Source organism: Globicephala melas, chromosome 15 (assembly GCF_963455315.2).
Source record: "Globicephala melas chromosome 15, mGloMel1.2, whole genome shotgun sequence".
Classification (NCBI taxonomy): Eukaryota; Metazoa; Chordata; class Mammalia; order Artiodactyla; family Delphinidae; genus Globicephala; species Globicephala melas.
The window spans coordinates 20,939,223-20,960,183 of NC_083328.1; the positions used below are offsets into that span (position 1 = coordinate 20,939,223).

Here is a 20,961-nt window from a genome sequence, read left to right on the forward strand (position 1 = left end):
TAAAAATACTACATAGCTGGATCTTTTCCTTCTGTTCTTCACGTCTGTATTTGCTTTTCCCATGATGCCCCATCAATTTGCAATTTAAATTGAAATCACAGTTTTTTTAACCACCCAGACTTTGTAATGTCAGCCAGTCCCTCCCAAGCTGCTGATGGACCATGACAACCAAGTATGATAAAATAATACAGTGACATCAAAGCGAGAGGGATCCAGGTGGGTAGGTCAGCATTTCCCAAAGTGTGAGATATGTACCACTACTGGTTAAAAAAATATTTGGGGGGCACGTAGACATGCCTTTAAATGCCACCTAATCACATGATTACAAAATAATCATCTTTCCTTTTTCATTCTATTCAAATCTTCTGATTACGTCATGGAGAAAGTCTTAGGTGCTATGATGTTAACACCTCCCTAACAGATTTTTTTTTTTTTTTGCGGTATGCAGGCCTCTCACTGTTGTGGCCTCTCCCATTGCGGAGCACAGCCTCCGGACGCGCAGGCTCAGCGGCCATGGCTCACGCAGGCTCAGCGGCCATGGCTCGTGGGCCTAGCTGCTCTGCGGCACGTGGGATCTTCCCGGACCGGGGCACGAACCTGTGTCCCCTGCAGCGGCCGGCGGACTCTCAACCACTGCGCCACCAGGGAAGCGGGAAGCCCCTCCCTAACACAGTTTGGTCTCTCTCTTTAACAGAAAAAAGAGGCTGCCTCAGGCAGAGTGGCACAGGCAACAGTATCTGGCTGGAGTCTAATTGCATTGTTTGGTTTTTACTGCCTTGGTTTCTATGACCTGTTTCTGGCAAGTGATGATTCTCATTTAAGATAGTGATATAAAGTTTCATGCTTAAGTAAATAGGTTAAAGCAAAAATTATGAGTGGACTTTAACACCATGTAAAGGTTATAAAAGTATTTGTAGATGGCATCCGAACGACTGAAGATTGGGAAACAATGTGTCAGATTTTAGACAGAACTTTGCTGACTGTGTGATCGGAGAAGCTTGTTGACAGATTACCCCAGAGGCAAGACAAACCTGGATGATTGCCTAGCTCTTCCACCAATGGTTCACACACACAGACTCTCAATACTCATCATTCAACCAACCCAGTGGAGCTCTCTCCACATCAAAGCTCTGCTTGGCTTTAAAGGGAATTGTGTCAGAAATGACACAGTTCATCCTCCTGAGGGGTGGCTGCCTTCTCTTCTCCATCACACCCTTCTCCCTCCAGTCTCCTCTGCACCACCGTCCCAATGTTCTCCTGTCGTTCTGCAGGTGTCAACTAGGCTGGAGAGAAGTCTTTCCAGAATGATCTTTATGGTCCACCCCTGCCCATCCCTTAGCCTCTCCTTGCAACCAAGACCTCACTCTCCAGGTTGGACTTCTATCTGCACCAAACCACCCAATCAGAGAGGCTCTCACATCCTGTGCAAGCTAGGTCATCTCTAAAACATGAATCTCTGAGCATCTCCGCACAAGCCAAAGGAAACGTGTAGAAGAATGGAGAGCTCTGAGCTGCTCTGAATATGGTACCATGGGCTGGGGACAGTGACCAAGCTGCAGAGGATTTCTATCCCCTGGAGAAGCAGTTTAGAGCAGTGGTGGCATCACAAACTCAAAATCCTCAGGGACTCTGTGAGCATGTACAAGAATGACAATAAGAAGCAGTGGGGATTGCTGGCTCCCTCCCTGGGGGTTGGTTCTACAACCAAATGGGTTTCTCCAACCTCGGGTCATCCTGGCTCCAGATTCTTCTCCTCCCCATCGGCCCAACAGATAAGGTCCCAGCTTTCCTCACCTTGACAAAGATCCACATTATGCCTTTTGTCTTCCAGGCATTCCCATCAGCTTAGTGATGGTCATATCTCGTCCAAGCACAATCCAGGAAGGGGGACCCTCAACAGTAATAAGATCTAACACGTACTTATGACATTGAATCACTACAACAACCTAGCAGGTAGGGATGCTTGATATCCTCATCTTATAGAGGAGAAACCAAAGCTTAAGAAGGTAGCAGCTAACCCCACAACGATCACGTGGCAGAGGCAGGATTAGAAAGCCGTCCAGCCTGCATCTAAGGCCCACCCTCTCAGGGTGATGAGAGGACAGCTTATGGGTAGCATCCAGCCCACAAACATGTTCTGTTCGGTCCACAAGGGTTCTATAAAAGGTGTGAATCAGTAAAACACACTTACAAATCGAGAGTTCACATTTTTTAAAAATGCCATATTTCAAGCTTTTTTCTAAAAAAAAAAACAACAAAATACCTAGAAGATCTGGCAATATAGGATGGCAAGAAAAGTCTGTTAGGGACTGACTACTGGGACAAGTGTCCCCCCACCCCTTAATGCCCCACAGCCAACTTCATTTCTTCACATACATGCCCACAGAGTCCCTATAGGATGTTGAGTCTGCGATGCCATCACTGCTCCAAACTGCTTCTCCAGGGGATGGGAGCTCTCTGCAGCTGGGTCACCACCCCCAGCTCCCAGGGCCATAATCAGAGCATCTCAGAGCTCTCCATCCTTCTACACACTTCCCTGGGCACCAGCCACCTGGACTGGGTAGAGGTGCTCAGAGGTTCATGTTTTAGAGATGACCTTGCTTGCAGAGTTGACATTTGAATCATGTCCAAGTTTGAGTACCTATAAAAAATAGCTTTGAAATAAGTACCTCTCAGAGTCTTTGTGCCTATTTCCTCCTTGTCATCCTTGGTAGGAAAGAACAATCGAATTAAGTCAAATTCTTTCCCTCCTGACAAAATGACGGTCAGACAGAGATCTGGCCAAGTTGCCCAAGAATTTCTTGGTTAACGGAGATGTTCGTGCTAGAGAAAATAGGAGAAAGAGGCCTCAAAGTAGTAGGGATTTTGCCACCACAGAGCTTTGCAGTGACTTAACTCATTTCTCACAGAATTAATAATTCAGATCCCACACTGTTTCAGCCAGAAGTGGCCATAAACTGTAGAGAGTTTAACCAGCCACTTCTAAAAATGGGGCTCGATCCTGGGAAATGCTACCTCCACTTTAAGCCATCTCACTTGAGCAAAATGAAAGCTGTCGGATGATTTCATACCTTCATTAAAACCATCAAAGCAGAAATGCACTGCAAAGAGGCTGTCGAGGCAGAGGACATTTCCTCATGCTCCAGCAGCTCTGGCGAAGGTGGGGAGATTCAGGTCCTGATTACCTTGGGGGAAGGCATCATGGTGTTCGATTCTGTTTGAAAGAAACCACACGTCAGCCCCCTAAATCTAGCACGCCATCAAGGCAGCTCCCTTGCCAGGCATGTTTATGAGGCTGGGACAAGAGTGAGAAGCTGGGTGATACACACACTGAGTGACACATGCCTTTTCTGGGTTGGAGCAAAGCTAATTCAATCTTCAAAAATCTCAAGAGGTTACCTAAGAACACTGCATTTATAAAAAGGGCCTCAAAGACCCCTAGAAAGAGGGACTCTGCCATCTCTCACCAATTTGGGGGGGGGGCCCTGCTGCCTCCAAGCTACAGTAGAACGTGACATTCCTTTCTTTGGCTAGTTCAAGGATACCTACACGTAGAGGCTTGGCCCGTCAAGCCAGGGGCTGTATTGGGAAGTATGTTAGGTTCAGACCCCAGCCTGCTGTCACTTGGAAGGGTCTGAAAGACAGCAAGCCCTTAAGAGATGTCATCATCACACCAGCATCTTCCCTGACTCCCCTCTCGTACCTGGTCCCTATGAATCCATCCGCAAAACCTGCAACTGTACCTTCAGAAGGTACCCAGCACCTGCCCACCTCTCACACCTCCACCGTTACCACTGCAAAAGCCTCCTAATCAGTTTCCCTGCTTCTGTCAAGCAGCCCAAGAGATCCTTTCAAAATATAAGTCAGATCGTATGACTGCTTAGCTCCAAACCATCCAATATATCTCCCCACTCGCTCAGAGGAGAAGCCAAAATGCTTGCAGTGTTTTGGAGACCATTTTGGCAGTTTGTATCTCGAGCCTTTAAAAAAGTTCTTCACTGTGACCTAGTAATTTCACTTCTAGGACTCTATGCTAAAGAAAGAATTAGAGATCTAGGCAATGGAGAGTTACTTAAATAGAAAAAAAAAAAAAAATTGGGGATCAGCAACTAAATGTCCAAGAAGAGGGGAATGGGTAAGTGCTCCACGGGACCACATGATAGAATGAGACCCAGACACTGAAATCAAGGTTTGGAAATATTTAATGGTGTGGGAACATCTTAACGATGGAATATTAGGCAGAGAATGCAGGACTGAAAATCGTGCTTTATGTGTCTATACTACGGGTCTTCATTTTGTTTGAAACAAACAAAAGTCCCAGTTCTGCTGCTTCCCAGCCAGGTGGCTTTGGTCAAATCTTTGAGTCTCTGAGAAGACCAGTTTCTTCAACTCTAAAAGTGAGAGGGGAACATTTTGGATCTCTCAGTTTTCACTGGTACATGACACAGCATAGACTTTTTTAAAAAGTAATAAATCATAAAAAAAAAATTCTTGCAATGCCCTTCATGGATCTGAATGGGGGCCTGGCCACCTCTCTGAATTGACTTCCCATAACTCACCTCCTTGCTGTGGCCAATCCAGCCATTTTGCCCCTAGATTTCCCTCAGTCACACCAGAGACCCTGCTGTCCTCAGAGCCTCTGCATTTCTTTTCCCTCTGCCTACAGTGCTCTTCGCTCAGATCACACATGCTTTGCTCCTTCACCTCCTTCAGGTCTTTACTCCAACATCACCTTCTCTGTAAGGCCTTCCCGAAAACACCGCGTCTAGAATCGCGGTGCCCCCCTCCCTGCCCACCGAGCTCTCTCCATCCTCCTTCCCTATGCTTTCCCACAGCACCTGTCACCATCGGACATAGATGTAATTTACTTACTTCTTTATTGACCATCTCCTTCCCACCCCATAGAAAGTAAGCACCACAGGAGCAGGGATTTTTGTCTGCTTTTTTTTTTAACTGCTCTCTCCCCGGGGACTATAACAGTACCTGGCATGGAGCAGATGCTCACTAAATATCTGTTGAAGTGGTGGCTGAGTCACCAGCGCCGCACCCTGCACTCTCTCGCCCAGCCTCCCGAGACCCACGTGTGAAAAGCCTAATGAAAGGCTGGGGCCAGCCTGTAGCCTTGGGACAGACTCACCAATTCCTAGTCATCCTGTACACCTAAGCATAGTCACTCAACGACTATTTATTGAGCACCTACTGTGTGCCAGGCACCACTCTGAGCTCAGGGGACACAACCATGCACAAGACAGACAAGATCCCTCCTGTCCCGGAGTTTTCGGTCTGGTGGGGGAGACGGTGAGTAAAAAGAAAAATGAACAAGATCATTTCAAATTGCAATAAGAAGTAAAAAGTAAATAAACCAAGGGGGAGACAAGAGATAGAGGGTAATGAGGAAGGTGAGTCAGCTTAGGCTGGGTAGCTAAGGAAGGCGTCTTCAAGGTGACATGTGAGCTGGAACCTGCACGATGAGAAGCAGCCAGATCTAGGGATGCTCTGGGGGAAGAGTGATTCAGGCGGAGGAAACAGCCACTGCACATGTCCTAAAGCTTAGGCATCAGCTCCCTGGAAAGTCTCTCTGACCCACCCTGAGTGGGGGCCCCTCCTGTGACCCCAAATGCCAGGAGTATTTTCTCTCTCAGCATATCTTGTTATTGGATTTGTCTGCCCCTTCAATTCTTTAAAGGAGAGTCCTTTTGTATCTTAATTTTTCTAGGACTTAACACAGTGCCTGGCATACAGTAGGTAGTCAATAAATGCATGCAGAACTAAAGTGATTTGAAAAAACTTTATTTTTTGATTTGACTGTAATCAGAAGTGAAATTGTGCAATGAATGTATTTAGAAACAGAATCCCTATAGGGCCACCCCTTTCACCCGCCTCCTGCAAAAATCCCATCTGCCCATTGAGACCCAAATAACATACTATCTCCTCCAGAAAGCCTTCCCAAATTCCCCCAATCGGATTTTGTCTCCCCGCCATGCTACAATAGCTCTGCTTGCATCTCTGTTATGGTTCCTATCATCAGCTCTGACTTGCGTAAAAACGTCCCATGAACATTTCATAACCCATCAAACTGGGAGGAACCCAGGAGCAGGACCTGTGTCTTATTCACCTTCAGGTTCTTAGCACTTAGCTCAATAAAGGAATGACGAGAAAATCAACGACCGATAATGACAGCCAACACTTGTTGGACACCTTCCACATGCTAGAAATTTTCTGAGCACTTTTACATGATATCACTCGTTCAGTCCTACATGTAGGCAAGAGGGTTGGTCCCCATGTGCAGATAGAACTGGGGTACTTGTTGGTGGACTGACACTCTGTGGTAGAACCAGGATTCCAACTCGTTCATTCTGATTCAAGAGCCCGAGCTTTTAATCACTGTGCTGAAACTGTCTTCTGATCTCTATGTTGAGTTCATCTCATCCATGAACTCAGGGCTGCCCTCCTTCCCTCTTTCCGGTGTTCCCTGAGGCACTGCTTGAATGCCAGCTCTTTTTTCCACCAGGCCTAGGGTGGGTCTGGGATTCCATTACCTGCAGTGAGCACCAAGACCCAGGGGCCCTGAGTGAGCAGGAAGCCACCACCTCATCAGGGTTGATGACTACTTACCCATCTGAAGGCAAGCTTGGGGAGCCCTGCTATCACAGACACCCTCTAAATGGGTTCTGTTGACAACATTTGGTAAGTCCCAAGGACAATTTTTCCCATCGGAGCTCCTTTTATGCAGCTAAAAACTATTTACAAAGATATGACATTGTCTTCCCCTCTTTATACAGTGAGATCAAACTGTCTGAGAAAGCAAGAGTGACACCCTGCCCTGCCGTTATGTTTAAACCTCACATCATGCATCGCAGTGGGGAAAAAAAAAGGACTTTGCATCCTGAGATTTCAAAAAGACATCCTCTCTCACATGAGCCTCAAAATTTTAAAAACAAAAAACAGAAAAAAGCTCTGAGCCCCTTTCACATAAGTTGCCAAGTCCCTAGTGGAAACAACTTTACTTTTGACTTTTGTAACTCTGATGCCTGCAGGTATGTAACGACCTATGGAGATACGATATCCAAGGGGGAGACCGCTGATTCTCCACCAGCAAAAGCGGTGATGAAACCAACAGTAAACTTGTGGGATTTTTTTTCTTTTAATACCTGCTATGCCTTTTATTCAGGGAATCCTGTTCTTCTGAAGGCTAGATTACTCTGTAAATATTGCAAGCACCAATGCTTTCTGAATGCTCATACTTGTGCTGAGTTTTCCTTTGGCTTGTCTCTTCCAATCATTAACACATCAAAGGAATCTGAGCGCTAGACACATCACTGGATTTACTTACACTGGATTTTCTGCAGACTAGTAGTGCTTCCTATGATGTTGTCGCATAGCTCATCTCAGTAATTTTAGATACTACATTAGACCTACTGGGGAGAAAATTTATTATCTTTTCCACTTCACTTTCATTCCTTCTGATTACATTAAGGAGAAATGTTTCACATTGATATTAGTATTTCTTTAACTGCTCTTCTTAGTATCCCCTGACGTCCTCTTTTAAACAAAGATAGAGCAGGCTACAGGCTTGGAACATTCTAGCCACTTTCAGTAGCAAAAATTCAATAGCACTGTCTGTTTTCAATCTACGTATTTTTACAATTACTTTCTAATTATGGCAAGTGATGCTGGTTTTCCATTTAAGGTGGTTTTCAAATAAAGTTGTTTTCTAAAAATATGTTTTTGTTTTTGTTTTGTTTTGCGGTACGCAGGCCTCTCACTGCTGCGGCCTCTCCCGTTGCGGAGCACAGGCTCAGCAGCCATGGCTCACGGGCCTAGCCGCTCCACGGCATGTGGGATCTTCCCGGACCAGGGCACGAACCCGTGTCCCCTGCATCGGCAGGCGGACTCTCAACCACTGCGCCACCAGGGAAGCCCTAAAAATATGTGTTTTGACTACATTTGCATAACGGGTGTTAGGTTTACAAGGGCACAGCACATCTCTAGAAGGACACACAAAAACGGATCCCGTGACTGCTGGGAAGAGGAACTGCGTGGTGGAGACAGAGTGGGAAGGAGCAGAATGGTTTTCATTGAATATCCTTTGTCACTTTTGAAGTCTGCACTATGGGAACATATTATCTATTCTAAAATGTACACACTGCAGAAAAATCAACCCAGTGCTTCATAAAAAATATAATTTTAAAATGTTAACATAAACATACAAATTATTAAGAAAATAATAGTAGAGGTCGTGCCAGGTTTTGGCAAATATGAGGCGGTCCAAAAATGACTGAAGCCTGGAAAATGCTACCCTCCGAAGATGTGGGCGTGATGCTGCCTCTCTGAGAACAGCAGGGAGAGGTCCTTGGGCCTCCACCCAGAGCAGACACCCTGGGTTTCTCACTCATGGGAGCCGGCGGCCACAAGCACTGAGATGGAACCACAATGAACGCCGCTGATTTCTGAGCGTGGGAAGCCACTCCCAGTGGACTTGTGTCCGGGAAATCATGTGATGCTCAAGCCCCAGGTAACCCAACCAGTCCATCTGGCCCAAGTTCCTTGGAAGCACACGCTCAGTAGTAACCCCTTGCCCCCCTCTCTCTCTATGCCGTTATCCTCTGAGGAAGCCCCGTGAGAGAAGCATCGGACCAACAGCCCAGCTGTGGAGCTCGACAGGCAGCAATTACCTCTGAAATGCTAAGTTATTTCCATCACTGTGGCTTTCACCCACCTCATCCAGCTGCCCATGGACTACAGCCCATCCGCGCAGCCCACTAGGAGAACACAGTGGCAGCAGAGCCGGTCTACAGCAGCTCGGCACTGATTCCGGCAAATGGTAGGCGTTTGACAAATAAATGGACTAACCCGCCCTGGGGTTAGTTCTGGAGGGGAGAGAGAGTCCCACAGGTTTAGGTAGACTGCGTGACCTTGCAAACGCCCTCCAACCTGACTCACAGCCAGCGAGCTTACCTACCCGCCCCAGACCCGCGGCCGAGGGCGTGCCCTCCAAGGGCACTCATTTCAGGCGATCTGAATTCGAAGCTGTGTGCTTCCGCCCTCGCCCCGCCCACTCGGTCTCTCAATCATTCAGGAATGATGCGTGGAGGTCTAACCAACGATAAGAAAACTATTCTACAGTCCTGCACGCCAGATGCATGGAACAGAAGCAAGCCCTGCGGGTAACAGCACCTGTTGGGCATCAAGCATGCCCTGAACCTGTTAGGGACTCTTGGGATATGACTCCAAATATCTGGGCAGAACAGCAGCCCGTGAAGAACATGACCTCCAGAGCACCTTGTTGTCTCGTGGTGGCTGTCAACCCACACTTCCCCTCATTTCAGGATAGGAAATGGCACGGGTAACAATCAAAAATCTAAAATGGGTACAGCTCCTTCACCAATCAGAAGAGACCCCTGCTGGCTGCAGAGACAAGCAGGGTCTTAGGGGCTCCCTGCTGGGCCGGGCATTTGCCACCTAGTTGCTGGCCCTTTGTAAGGTCCAGTGAGTTTCCAGAGCAGAGGGCATCTCTGGGGGAGAGAGTTTCCATCCAATATGGAAACATCGTATCTCAAGGACTTAAGACCCCATCAATCATTAGACACATCCTAATTTCAGAGATATTAAAAGGTGAAAGAGAAAATGTGCTTCTTAGAATCTATGTAATAGTTTAACATCCAAAACAGATGTAACAATGTGTGCCGGTTGAATAGCACTGGGGCTGGTCCGGGTCTTTCCCCCTTAGATAGCCACATACCAAAGGCCATGGGGAAAGCCCAGTCTTCATTCCAAGCTCTTCCACTGTCCCACCCAGCTCTAGGGGGAAGCCAAGCCAGGCTTCAAAAAGCCTCCTTGAGCGATGACAGTCCGTCTTGCCCATCCTGAATGTTCCTCGGTGCCTGACAAGAACTGTACATGCGCTGGAACTAACTACTATATCTCCAGCTGCTGCGAGGCTGACAGAGACCTACAAGGCAGACAGAGGATTTATGGACTCAGCGGATCCATTTAATCAGCCTGTGTGACATCCTCCTGGACAGAAGCAGGAAAACTCCTTATGAAGACGTGTCTGCACAGACACTGGAATTGTGTGTGCGGGTGCCCACGTGTGAGCTGTGCGTGCACACACATCTGTGCACACGGCAAGCATGGGTCCATCTGTGCCATGTGTCCATCAGTTTGTTAAAGGTGGTAAAGCCTTCCACATTCATTACTTCCCCTGCCTCCTGCCTTTGGTTTTATTTCTTCTTAAAGTTTGCCTTTCTAGAGTTTGGCTTTGTTCTTGAAATTTGATTTCTTGATTGAAATGAGCTGGATAGGGTGATAGACCTTATTCTGTGCTTTTAATTCTCTTTCTCACTTAGACTATTGCCTCTAGGGCAAATGCTATGTCTTCTTTGCCTTACGCCATCCGCAGAACACCACTGCCACTGAACAAATAAATAACCAGACTTGTGGAGTCTAAAATTTACAGAACAGGCTCATCTATCACAATTTTGACACCAGAGCACAGAGTCAATTATCACATATTAACTTGCTCTTGTTGGCATTTCAGTGCATTTAGAGAAGATTCACTTCGTCTTCACACTGGCACCCCCCAACCCCAGTCGCTGAAAACTAGCAAAACGGAGGACACTTTACACAAAATTCAGGTTCCCCTAAGACTTTAAAAACTACTGGACAATGCACAACTTATGTCTCTTTATGAAAGATGAAGGCTCTGAATACTCTGTCTCATACTCAACCTCTGATGCATCCCGAATACAACCTTAGATTGGGAGAAGCATTTTCACATACATTGTCAGATATCATTCTCATTTTAAAGGTGAGCAAACTGACAGCCAGAAATGAGAAGTGACTTTTTACCAATGCAGGAGGAAGGAGAGAAGAAAGGGAGGGAGGGGAAAAAGGACAATTAAAGCAGAGCTGAAAGCAGAACTTAAGGCCAGGACCCCTCCCAGGCGTTCATGAAACTACTTTTCCAGCAATTAATTAATTCCTGAGCCCCATGTAGTAACAGCAGTGGGGAAAGAAACTGATAGTTTTAATACTAATAGTACTGATGGTGGTAAAAGGAGTGTTAGTGAAGTAGTAGTAGTAATAGCGATAACAGTGATAACATTACTGTCTTATCTTTATACACCAGGGAATTTTCCAGGGCACTTTCATATACAGGGTTTCATTCATTCTTCAAAACAACCTTCTGTGATAGTTACCACAGGCGCCATCCTATGACGAGGAAGCCAGGACTCTGTTTCCAATTACCCAGCATAGGGGACTATCTCCTGCCTTCTGACAGCAGGTCCTATCCTGGGTCCCTTGGTAGCATGGTCTCACCCTGCCTCCCTGTCCAAGCAGCTAGCCGACCCCACCCTGCACACCCAGCTGCTGAAAGTAGAACTTAAGTCCAGGACCCTTCTGTGTGTGGAGCAAGTTGGGAGAGGGGAAGCTAGCCAGGTACAGGGGTGAGGTAAGCTTCAGTGATGGGCCTTCCTAGGGTGGCCAGAACTGGGCTAGTTCCAAGAGAGGGTTCAGGCTGGGGGTAAGGAAGGAGCAGATTCTGTCTCCTGGTCTCTGGCCAATGGTGCCTCTCTGGATGTTTCATTTTGCCTTCAGGCACCGTTTGTCACCTCCTGGTTTATCTCCACTTACTCACAGAAAGAAGTCTCTCCTTTTGATTTTTCCATTGTCTACCTGACTGGGGCCTCCAGACCTGGGAGGTTATCCCCAGGGGCTTCAAGGTGGGCAGATCATAATGAGATCCACTGCCTGCAACTCTGCAACTCTACCTTTGGAAAACACAGTCCCCTACAATAGGTGCAAGGGCTCTTTGGCCATGTCTACCCAGTGGACACTGGCTTTATGGTGGCAAGCTGTGTAGAACACTGGTTAGAGTACTTGGCTGGAAATGCACACACGCCTGAGCTCACACACACACACACACACACACACACACACACACACACAGCGTGTATGTGTAAATCTTGGTGGGACAGTGCATGCCAATGACTTTTGGGCCTAAATTTCATCAGCTTGCTTTGGGTCTCATTCCAGATGCTCTCTTTTTGGGTTGCAGTTTTCACATCTGTGAAATGATAAGGGCAACAGGCAGAGAGAGAAGCATCTTACCACCTGCCGTCCTAAGTCATGGAATTCAGGAATAAAGTGAGAGCATGGGTTTTAAAGAAAACCATCTATCCCCATCACTTCTGCAACTAATGCATATTACTTGAGTGATAATAAAGAGTAAAACACATATAGAGAAATGTTCTGGAAACAGCATCCAAATGGGGCAGTATTACCTTAGGCAGAAATGACCATCCACATCCGAAACCCTGGGCTCCGGGGGTGTGGATTTGCAACCCAAATAAGCACAGATCACACAGCCCCTCCTGATGCTAGAGGCTCCTAGCCTTCCTGGGGAAGTGACGGGGATGGGGCTGTTACTACCAGACCTACAGGCCAAATGTTCTTTCGGAAATATAAAGGGAGAAAGGGACGGTAAGACAGACCCTGGGAAGTGGGGGGTAGTAGAGAGAGAAGTGGAGCTGTCAGCATGCTTGATGTTAAATAAAACCTACCAAGACTCAGTTGAGAATTTTAGCAGAATCCAAATGTGCTATATAAAAAAAAAAAAAAAAAAAAAAAAAAAAAAGGCACGGCTCCCATCTCTAAGGTTCACAGCTAAGCTGGCTTAGAATCACACACGCCAAGGTTAAAAATAAAAAGCAGCCATCCCTGAATGACACAGGCTCCGAGAAGGAAGCCTGAGGTATGGTGTTTGGTGGCAGAGCACAGACGAGGGAGTGCAGGGGCTGGGTGCGGGGAATAGGTGTTTAGTGGAGGGCCATAAAAGCCAATGCTCACAATTTTGCTATTTTGCACTTAAAAGGCACTGCACTTTGGCGAAGGGGTTCATAATGATCTTTAGATTTTCCATCGAGGAAACCCTGCTGTGTATTAGAGTATGGCCAGGGCTGACCCACATCGTGCTCTGCTGTTAGATGTGTTTGCCTCTCTCACCCCACGGTCTGGCTCAGACGCTGTCCTCAAATACTTCGTACACCCAGATGGGATGCCTGGGGGGGGTCACAGCTTGGAAAGCACCAGACCTGCCATTCTGTGCCACCCTCCCTATTCCATAGAGCCAGCATAAAGGTGCTGGGGCCACCCCCAGACCAGCTGTGCCCTTGCTGCACTCCACTGGAGATGGACTGTGTGTCTGCTTCCTGAGGAAGGGGCATGTCCCACCCCTGGTCCCATAAGCCATGACCACTGCAGGCCAGGGCTCCCTGGCAAAGGGGATACGTTGGCCCTGTTGCCCCGATTCTTACAAATCCAGGGTCCTTATTATGAGTCCAGTGGGGTCCTCCTTCTAATGAAGTTGTCCTTTATCCAATATGCTTATGACTTTCTACTCCCTAGAGGGTTTACTTTAATAAAATTTTTAAAGAATAGCCTCAGCTACTGTGTCAGCTACCATGTTACCCCTCCCCAGTTCCATTACTAGGCAGACATTTCTAGCAAGTCTTCAAGGGGTCAGGCAAATGGTGAGAAATTTGTGACCCAGGTTTTATGGGGACCACATACATTACACCACCCCCAGGGATGCCCTGCTCAGCCCACACATGGGCCAGTCCTACACTTCAGCACCATACAGGGCTTGGGAGGGAAATGGGCATTGAACAGTGGAGGCAACTACCTTCCAGAAGTTTCAGGCTATTCCCAGACACCACCAGCTTGGGTGACTGTCATCCCTGGCAGTGCAGTGGGAGTCTGCCTATGACTGGTTGCCCCTATGACCCTAGCCAGCCTTCATCTGAGGCGCCTACAAGTATTCCAAATTCCACACCCTGGCTGCTGGTTTAGAAGCGTCGCCCAGTGCGAAGTGTCTCTTTGACACTTTTAGAGCGCTTAGAAAGGCCTTGAGAGGCACACAGGGCAGGGACTTTTCTTGATCCTTGTGATGGACCAGAAAATCAAGGCTCAGTGAATTTTAGGAATTTGCTCAAGCTAAGTGCAGAGCCAAGACTCACATCCAGGGTCCTTTCCACTATTCAAAAACACTAATTCAGGGTCAGAGTGACTGGGAGTCTCAGGCCAGATACAGCAGCAAATACCTGGAGCTCAGACTGAGACTCCGGAAGGGACCTTTGTCATGCCCACACCTCAGGGGATGCCCTGTCCTTCGGCCTGAACTCCGGGGACCTCGCCCAAGCGCAGAGCCCTGCCGCGAGGGGGCCCTCTTCGGACTTTCCCTTCTCTGGGTCCGTCAAATGCCAGGAAAGATCTGGCGAGACTCAGCACAAGGCTGTGTTCAGGCAGCACCTGTCCCGGCTGACCCTTCCCTGGGCACTCGACTTTACCCCAGACGCTGGACACGGAGCCAGCCCTCCAACTCGCCCCGAGGTCAGGCCAGAGATCTCCCTTCCCTTCCGGCGATTCCAGAGCCAACTGTCCTTCGCCGTTCAAGAAACCGGGGCCCGTCTGCACAGTCACTGGGAAGTTCTGGATAAATCCTTCTGCTAGAGTTCCCCCACCCCCTCACGTGTCAGCCGGAGCCCACTCAGCCAGCCGGGTTAAGGGGAAGCGAAAGCGCAGGAGATGGCTCAGAGGACGGAGCCGATTGGAGCCGGGGCGCGCTGAGTGGGGCTCCCCTCCTTACCTGTACCAGTCCAGCCCGCGGCCGTAGTTCCTGTCGAAGAAGTGGGGCTCGGTGCCCAAGGCCCGCACATCCGGGTGCACGCGGATAAACTCCAGCACGGCGCGGGTGCCCCCCTTCTTCACGCCCACAATGAGGGCTTGGGGCAGCCGCTTGGTACCCAGCTTTGGCGAGCCGGAGTGGTTGGAACCGGAGAGGCGAAGGGCAGGCGCGGCAGCGGCGGGCGCGCTGGGAGCGCTGGGCTCGCTGGGCGTCGGGCCCGGCAGATCGCAGGGCCGGGACTTCTGGAGAAGTTTCTGGCCGCCCGCGCTGGGGCCGCGGAGGCAGCGAGGCGCGCCGAGGAGGCGGCTCTGGCCGAGGTCGTCGCAGCAGCACAGGAGGCTGTAACACAGGTAAGTGCAGGAGAGCGAGAGCGTGAAGGCGAAGAGCAGCCTGCGCGCCCTCCGCGGCTGAGGTGGCCCCGCACGGCCCAGGACCCTATAGGCCATGGCTCCATGGGCCCGCTCCGGGGGTCATGGTTTCCGAGGGGGCGCCGGCGGCGGAGCGGCTGGGGCCCTGCGGCCGCCTAGAGGGCTCGAGCCGCGCGGCCCGGGCCACGGGGGTCGGGCATAGGGGGCGCCGTCTTCTCTGGGAGCTGCCGGCCCGGGCGCGCACCATGCCCGGGGATCCCGGAGGCGGCGTCTCCTCGGGGAACGGGCGGCGGCGCCTCCGACATCCCCGCGTCCTGGGCTCTGGGGCTCCGGACAGCGGGGCGGCGCCTGGCGCTCCTCGGCTCTCACGTGCGCCGGGTTAGAAGCGCGCCCAGCGCCCGAAGCCCCATCCCGGATCCTCGCGCCGCGGCGCCCCGAACGCTCGGCGGCGGCGCGGAGGTGCGGGCGGGCGGGCCGGACGGTGGCGCTGGCCGCCGGCCGCGTTCCGGCTCCTCGAGAAATGCGGGGCCGAGCGCGCTGCCGGCTCTATTTAAGGAGTCGCCTGACGTCAGCCGCGCGGGTCCCCCGAGCCCGCGCCCCGCCCGGGGACCCGGCCAGCCCCTTGGCCCCCCCTCTCTATCCCTCCCAGGGACACACCACCCCGGGCCCTCCCCACGTAGGCAGCTCCCTAAGAAGCCCGGGCCAGCTTGGGGTGGTGAGGGGAAGGTGTCGGGGCATTTGCTCCTCCAGGAGGCTGGATACCCCGGCCACCAGGGCCTCCCGACACCCAGGGGTTCGAGATTGCGCCAACATCCAGACCCAGACAGAGACCCGGGCACCGACGCAAGCACCCTGCACTGATAACAGGTCCCACCACACTGACACACGCACGCACGCACAAACACAGGTACACGCGTACCTGAGCGGGATACACCCCCAGACCCCACACGGGGAGGGGAGAGAGAAATCTAACCTGGGCGCAGAAACACCCACAGGGACACTCCCTCTTCCGCCCACCCCCGTTTCACCCAAAGGACACCCAGAGCCCGGAATCGGACATCGTGCGGTGTGCGCACGCAGGCGCAGGACCGGGACACACGCTCTAGACGGGATGGGCGGAGGAGCCGAGCGTGAGTGAGATTCCGTGACTATCCGTGGAGCTCCTTGGACCCCCGCGTGCTGACTCACACCCAGGCGGCTCGCTCTCACACCCATGAAGCGTGCATCTCCACCCACTGTCACCCCACCTCTCCTTGGGCCTGGCGGAAGAGCGAGCCCCAAAGGAGCGGGCTCCCCGAGGGCGGGTCCCTCTCAGCCGCCGCCCTCTAGCGGTGGGCTGCTCCCCGGGGAGCTGACCAGGGTCCCACAGCGTCCGTAAGGTCCAGGACTTCTGCACGCAGTGGCACTGGGAGGAGGAAACAGAGGGCGCGGAGGACTTATCCAGGAGCAGTTCCTCCTCGAATGGCTCCTAAGAGACTGCCCACAGGACAATTATCAGTGACCGTGCCCAGAACAGGCTTGAGTGACCAACCCCAGTACTGCCCTGCGTGACCACACTAGCGGATCAGAACTGTTCAACAGTGCCTAAGTGACCATGGCCAAGAATGCAGCTGGGCTGTCACTCCACAGTGCCATGTCATCCTGTCCAGGTGTTCACCAAGTGAGTACCCCCATGAAATGTCTGAGTGACCACCACCCTCACTGCACCCCTCTCTCTCCCCAAACTGAACATCCTTTTTCAGGGTCCTTCTTCCGGGAATAATCTGGTCAGGTTCTGTGGACTTTAGCCCAAGCTAAGGGAATATTCTGTCCCCAAACCAGACCCATCCCTAGAAACCTTAGGCCAATCCCTCTCCTACAGATGATAACAACTAGGAAGTTTGTTTCAAGCACGGGGCATGTGTTAGCTCATTTAATATTCACCACAACCTATGGGATTGTTACCATTATCCTCACATCACGTTGCTTCCTTAATCCTAACACTTATTGAGTGCTTGTTTTGTGCCAGTAACATGCAGATCACTTGGCATTCACTACCTCATTTATCTTCAGCGACAGGTACTATTATAATTCCTAATTTACAGACAATGAGATTAAGGCTTAATGAACACATTCTCAGTACTTGGATGAGCTGGGATGAAACCCAGGCAGTCGGACTCCAAGATTCAAGCTCTTAGAGTGCTTTGCAGTTTCCTAAGTTCCTTTGACCATTCCTCACATAATTCCATCCTAGATCTGAACTAATTTGTCTATGTCACTTCTGAAGTCTGACACCTGGGACTGAATGAGGAATTCCCCACTGTAGACTGAAAAGCTCAACAGACTGAAAATTTCAACAGGACTCTCCCCTCCCTTCCGTAAACTCTGTTTCTAGTAATGCCTCCCATGACTCCATCATCTTTTTCTTGTAGCTACATCACACTGCTGACAGCTCAAGCTTCAGCCAAGTAATGTCTCTAAGTGTTTCTTACAAGTGCTGCTGATTAAGGCACATCTACCCCATACTGTGCTTGTACAGTGGGCTTTTTTGGACCCAACATGTAGGTCCTTACACATTTGACCTGATGAAATTGTATCTTATCTCATCATCTCACTCCATTAAAAAAAAATGTCTACTTGAATCTTGAATCATGACATAGCTTTCATTTATTCAAAAAGGAAAAGTAGAAAGAAGGAATGCCAACAGCTTTACCCTAGATTCCAGGTATACCTTGGGCAATGGATTGACAGCTCTGAGCCTCAGTTTTCTCATCTGTACAATGGGGAGTTATGACAAACTTAAACCTCTTGGGGTTCTGACATTGCATAATTCTGATTCCATTATTCAAGGAATGAACCGTTCTGTTGGCATCATCCCATCTCTGTGTTTGATTACAATTTAATTCCTCACTCAAATTCTTAATAAAAATGTCAAAACAAATTTATTGAAAGAAGTTCTAATATGTATTCTCAACAGTTTTCCACATTGTGAGCCTGCTATTTCTACATTTCACTGTTAAAGTTACAAGGTTAAATGTGGATTAATCCACTCTGACAAGTGCTTTTTTCTTTAGGGAAAATAAAACATGGATATGGTTATTTCTCATAATTCTGTGCTTGGCTCAACTTTAAAATTAGTTTTGTCTTTGAATTCATAAGCTCTGAAATTTCTGGATATTCAGATACATCAGAGCCAGGCAGATTTACCTCTTCAAATTTCCAAGCAGAGTAATGACCGTGACTGAGACAAAATTTTTCAGGGAGTGAGACAGTGGACATGCCTGCACATCATCCCTGCCCCTATTTTTTCCAGGAATGCCAGGATTTTCCTTTGGGGGGTTCTGGTAGGATTACGTTGGGTTGTGTGGTTTGTCAAATAACACTCAGTTAAACAAGACATATGTTTACTTTTCTAGTTAAACAAGACATATGTTTACTTTTCTATCACATAAAAGAAGATAAAGATGACTCAGTGCTGATGTGGCTCCACAGTGTTAAGGACCCAGGCTCTAACATGTGTTTCCTCCATCCCCAAATCACCATGTAAGTCCAAGATGACTTATTCAGCTCCAGCCATCCTGTCCACATTCTGGACACAGGTAAGGAAGAAAGGACAGAAAATCATGACATATTCCTTTGAGGATGTTTCCAGGAAGTGACCTGCATCACTTCCACTTGTATTCAGTTGGTCTGAACATTGTCACCTGGCTTTCTAGCTTCAAGAGCTCCTTTGAAATGTAGTCTTGATTCTGGGTGGCTATATTCCTGGCTAATATGTGGGTGTTCTGTTACCCAGAAAGAATCTGACAAAAACTTATGGAGGACAATTCATAATCTCTACCGTTCTTAGAGCATTTCCCCTCATTCTTTTCCTATGTGGTGTGTGTTCACCTAGTTCAAGGGCAGGCATATGACCAAGCCCAGTCAATCACAATTTTCCAATCACGTTTCAGTGACTGAAAGCTACTCAGCACTTTCCAGTGAGCAGCAACCACAGAACTTTTGTTGAAACTACTGGAAAGAGAAACTTTTTCTTCTGAGATGATAAACTAGTACAAAATAAGCCTGAAGCTTCCAATGGCCATCTCCGCCATCAAGAGGGGAAACCCTGGAGAATGAAACAGACACAAAGGAGAGCGGACTGAACGATGGAGAATCAGATTCCTGATGGTATGTGAATCTAGCCGTGCCAGAAGCATGGTCCCTGGACTTTTTGCGCCAACTGATTAGTTACCTTTCTGTTACTTGCAGTAGAAAGAGTCTTGATTAATACAAAAAACAGGTGCCACCTCAATTACAGGGAACAGGGACCATTTTAATTTAAAAAATGGTGAAGGTGGGGTGGCGGCTTATTTTTAAGGAAATACACAGACTACGACTGGAATCCTTCAAAATCTGGGCAGTCATAGGATCCAACTACTGTCTCCATCTTCTCTAGTCCTCTTTGTGTCTTGTTTTCTTCTGACTCTTAATTGCCTTTTTTTTTTTTTAACATCTTTATTGGAGTATAATTGCTTTACAATGGTGTGTTAGTTTCTGCTTTATAACAAAGTGAATCAGCTATACATATACATATATCCCCATATCTCCTCCTTCTTGCATCTCCCTCCCACCCTCCCTATCCCACCCCTCTAGGTGGTCACAAAGCACCGAGCAGATCTCTCTGTGCTATGCGGCTGCTTCGCTAGCTACCTATTTTACATTTGGTAGTGTATATATGTCTATGCCATGCTCTCACTTCGTCCCAGCTTACCCTTCCCCCTCGCTGTGTCCTCAAGTCCATTCTCTATGTCTGCGTCTTTATTCTTGTTCTGCCCCTAGGTTCCAGTGGTAGTTTGATAGGGATTGCATTGAATCTATAGATTGCTTTGGGTAGTAGAGTCATTTTCACAATGTTGATTCTTCCAATCCAAGAATATGGTATATCTCTCCATCTGTTTGTATCATCTTTAATTTCTTTCATCAGTGTCTTATAATTTTCTGCATATAGGTCTTTTGTCTCCTTAGGTAGGTTTATTCCTAGATATTTTATTCTTTTTGTTGCAATGGTAAATGGGAGTGTTTTCTTAATTTCACTTTCAGATTTTTCATCATTAGTGTATAGGAATGCAAGAGATTTCTGTGCATTACTTTTGTATCCTGATACTTTACCAAATTCATTGATTAGCTCTAGTAGTTTTCTGGTAGCATCTTTAGGATTCTCTATGTATAGTATCATGTCATCTACAAACAGTGGCAGCTTTACTTCTTCTTTTCCGATTTGGATTCCTTCTATTTCTTTTTATTGACTGATGGCTGTAGCTAAAATTTCCAAAATTATGTTGAATAATAGTGGTGAGAGTGGACAACCTTGTCTTGTTCCTGATCTTAGAGGAAATTGTTTCAATTTTTCACCATTGAGAACAATGTTGGCTGTGGGTTTGTCATATATGGCCTTTATTATGTTGAGGTAAGTTCCCTCTATGCCTACTTTCTGGAGGGTTTTTATCATAAATGGGTGTTGATTTTTGTCAAAAGCTTTTTCTGCATCTATTGAGATGATCATATGGTTTTTCTTCTTCAGTTTGTTACTATGGTGTATCACATTGATTGATTTGTGTATATTGAAGAATCCTTGCACTCCTGGGATAAACCCCACTTGATCATGGTGTATGATCCTTTTAATGTGTTGCTGGATTCTGTTTGCTAGTATTTTGTTGAGGATTTTTGCATCTGTGTTCATCAGTGATATTGGTCTGTAGTTTTCTTTTTTGGTGACATCTTTGTCTGGTTTTGGTATCAAGGTGATGGTGGCCTTGTAGAATGAGTTTGGGAGTGTTCCTCCCTCTGCTATATTTTGGAAGAGTTTGAGAAGGATAGGTGTTAGTGCTTCTCTAAATGATAGAATCCTGGCTTTTGTTTGTTGTAAGATTTTTAATCACAGTC

General features: G+C 48.3%; 1 protein-coding gene across 1 annotated transcript in view; it reads right to left on the minus strand.

Moving 5' to 3' along the window:
* The window catches only part of HS3ST2 (heparan sulfate-glucosamine 3-sulfotransferase 2), a 92,610-nt gene extending 77,087 nt beyond the window's left edge, over nt 1-15,523 (minus strand). Inside the window, exon 1 of the mRNA XM_030872121.2 lies at nt 14,651-15,523. Within this exon, the coding sequence (XP_030727981.1) occupies nt 14,651-15,135 (485 nt within the window). The 5' untranslated portion in view covers nt 15,136-15,523. The remainder of the gene's footprint in view (nt 1-14,650) is intronic.
* Between the last annotated feature and the right edge of the window lie 5,438 nt (nt 15,524-20,961).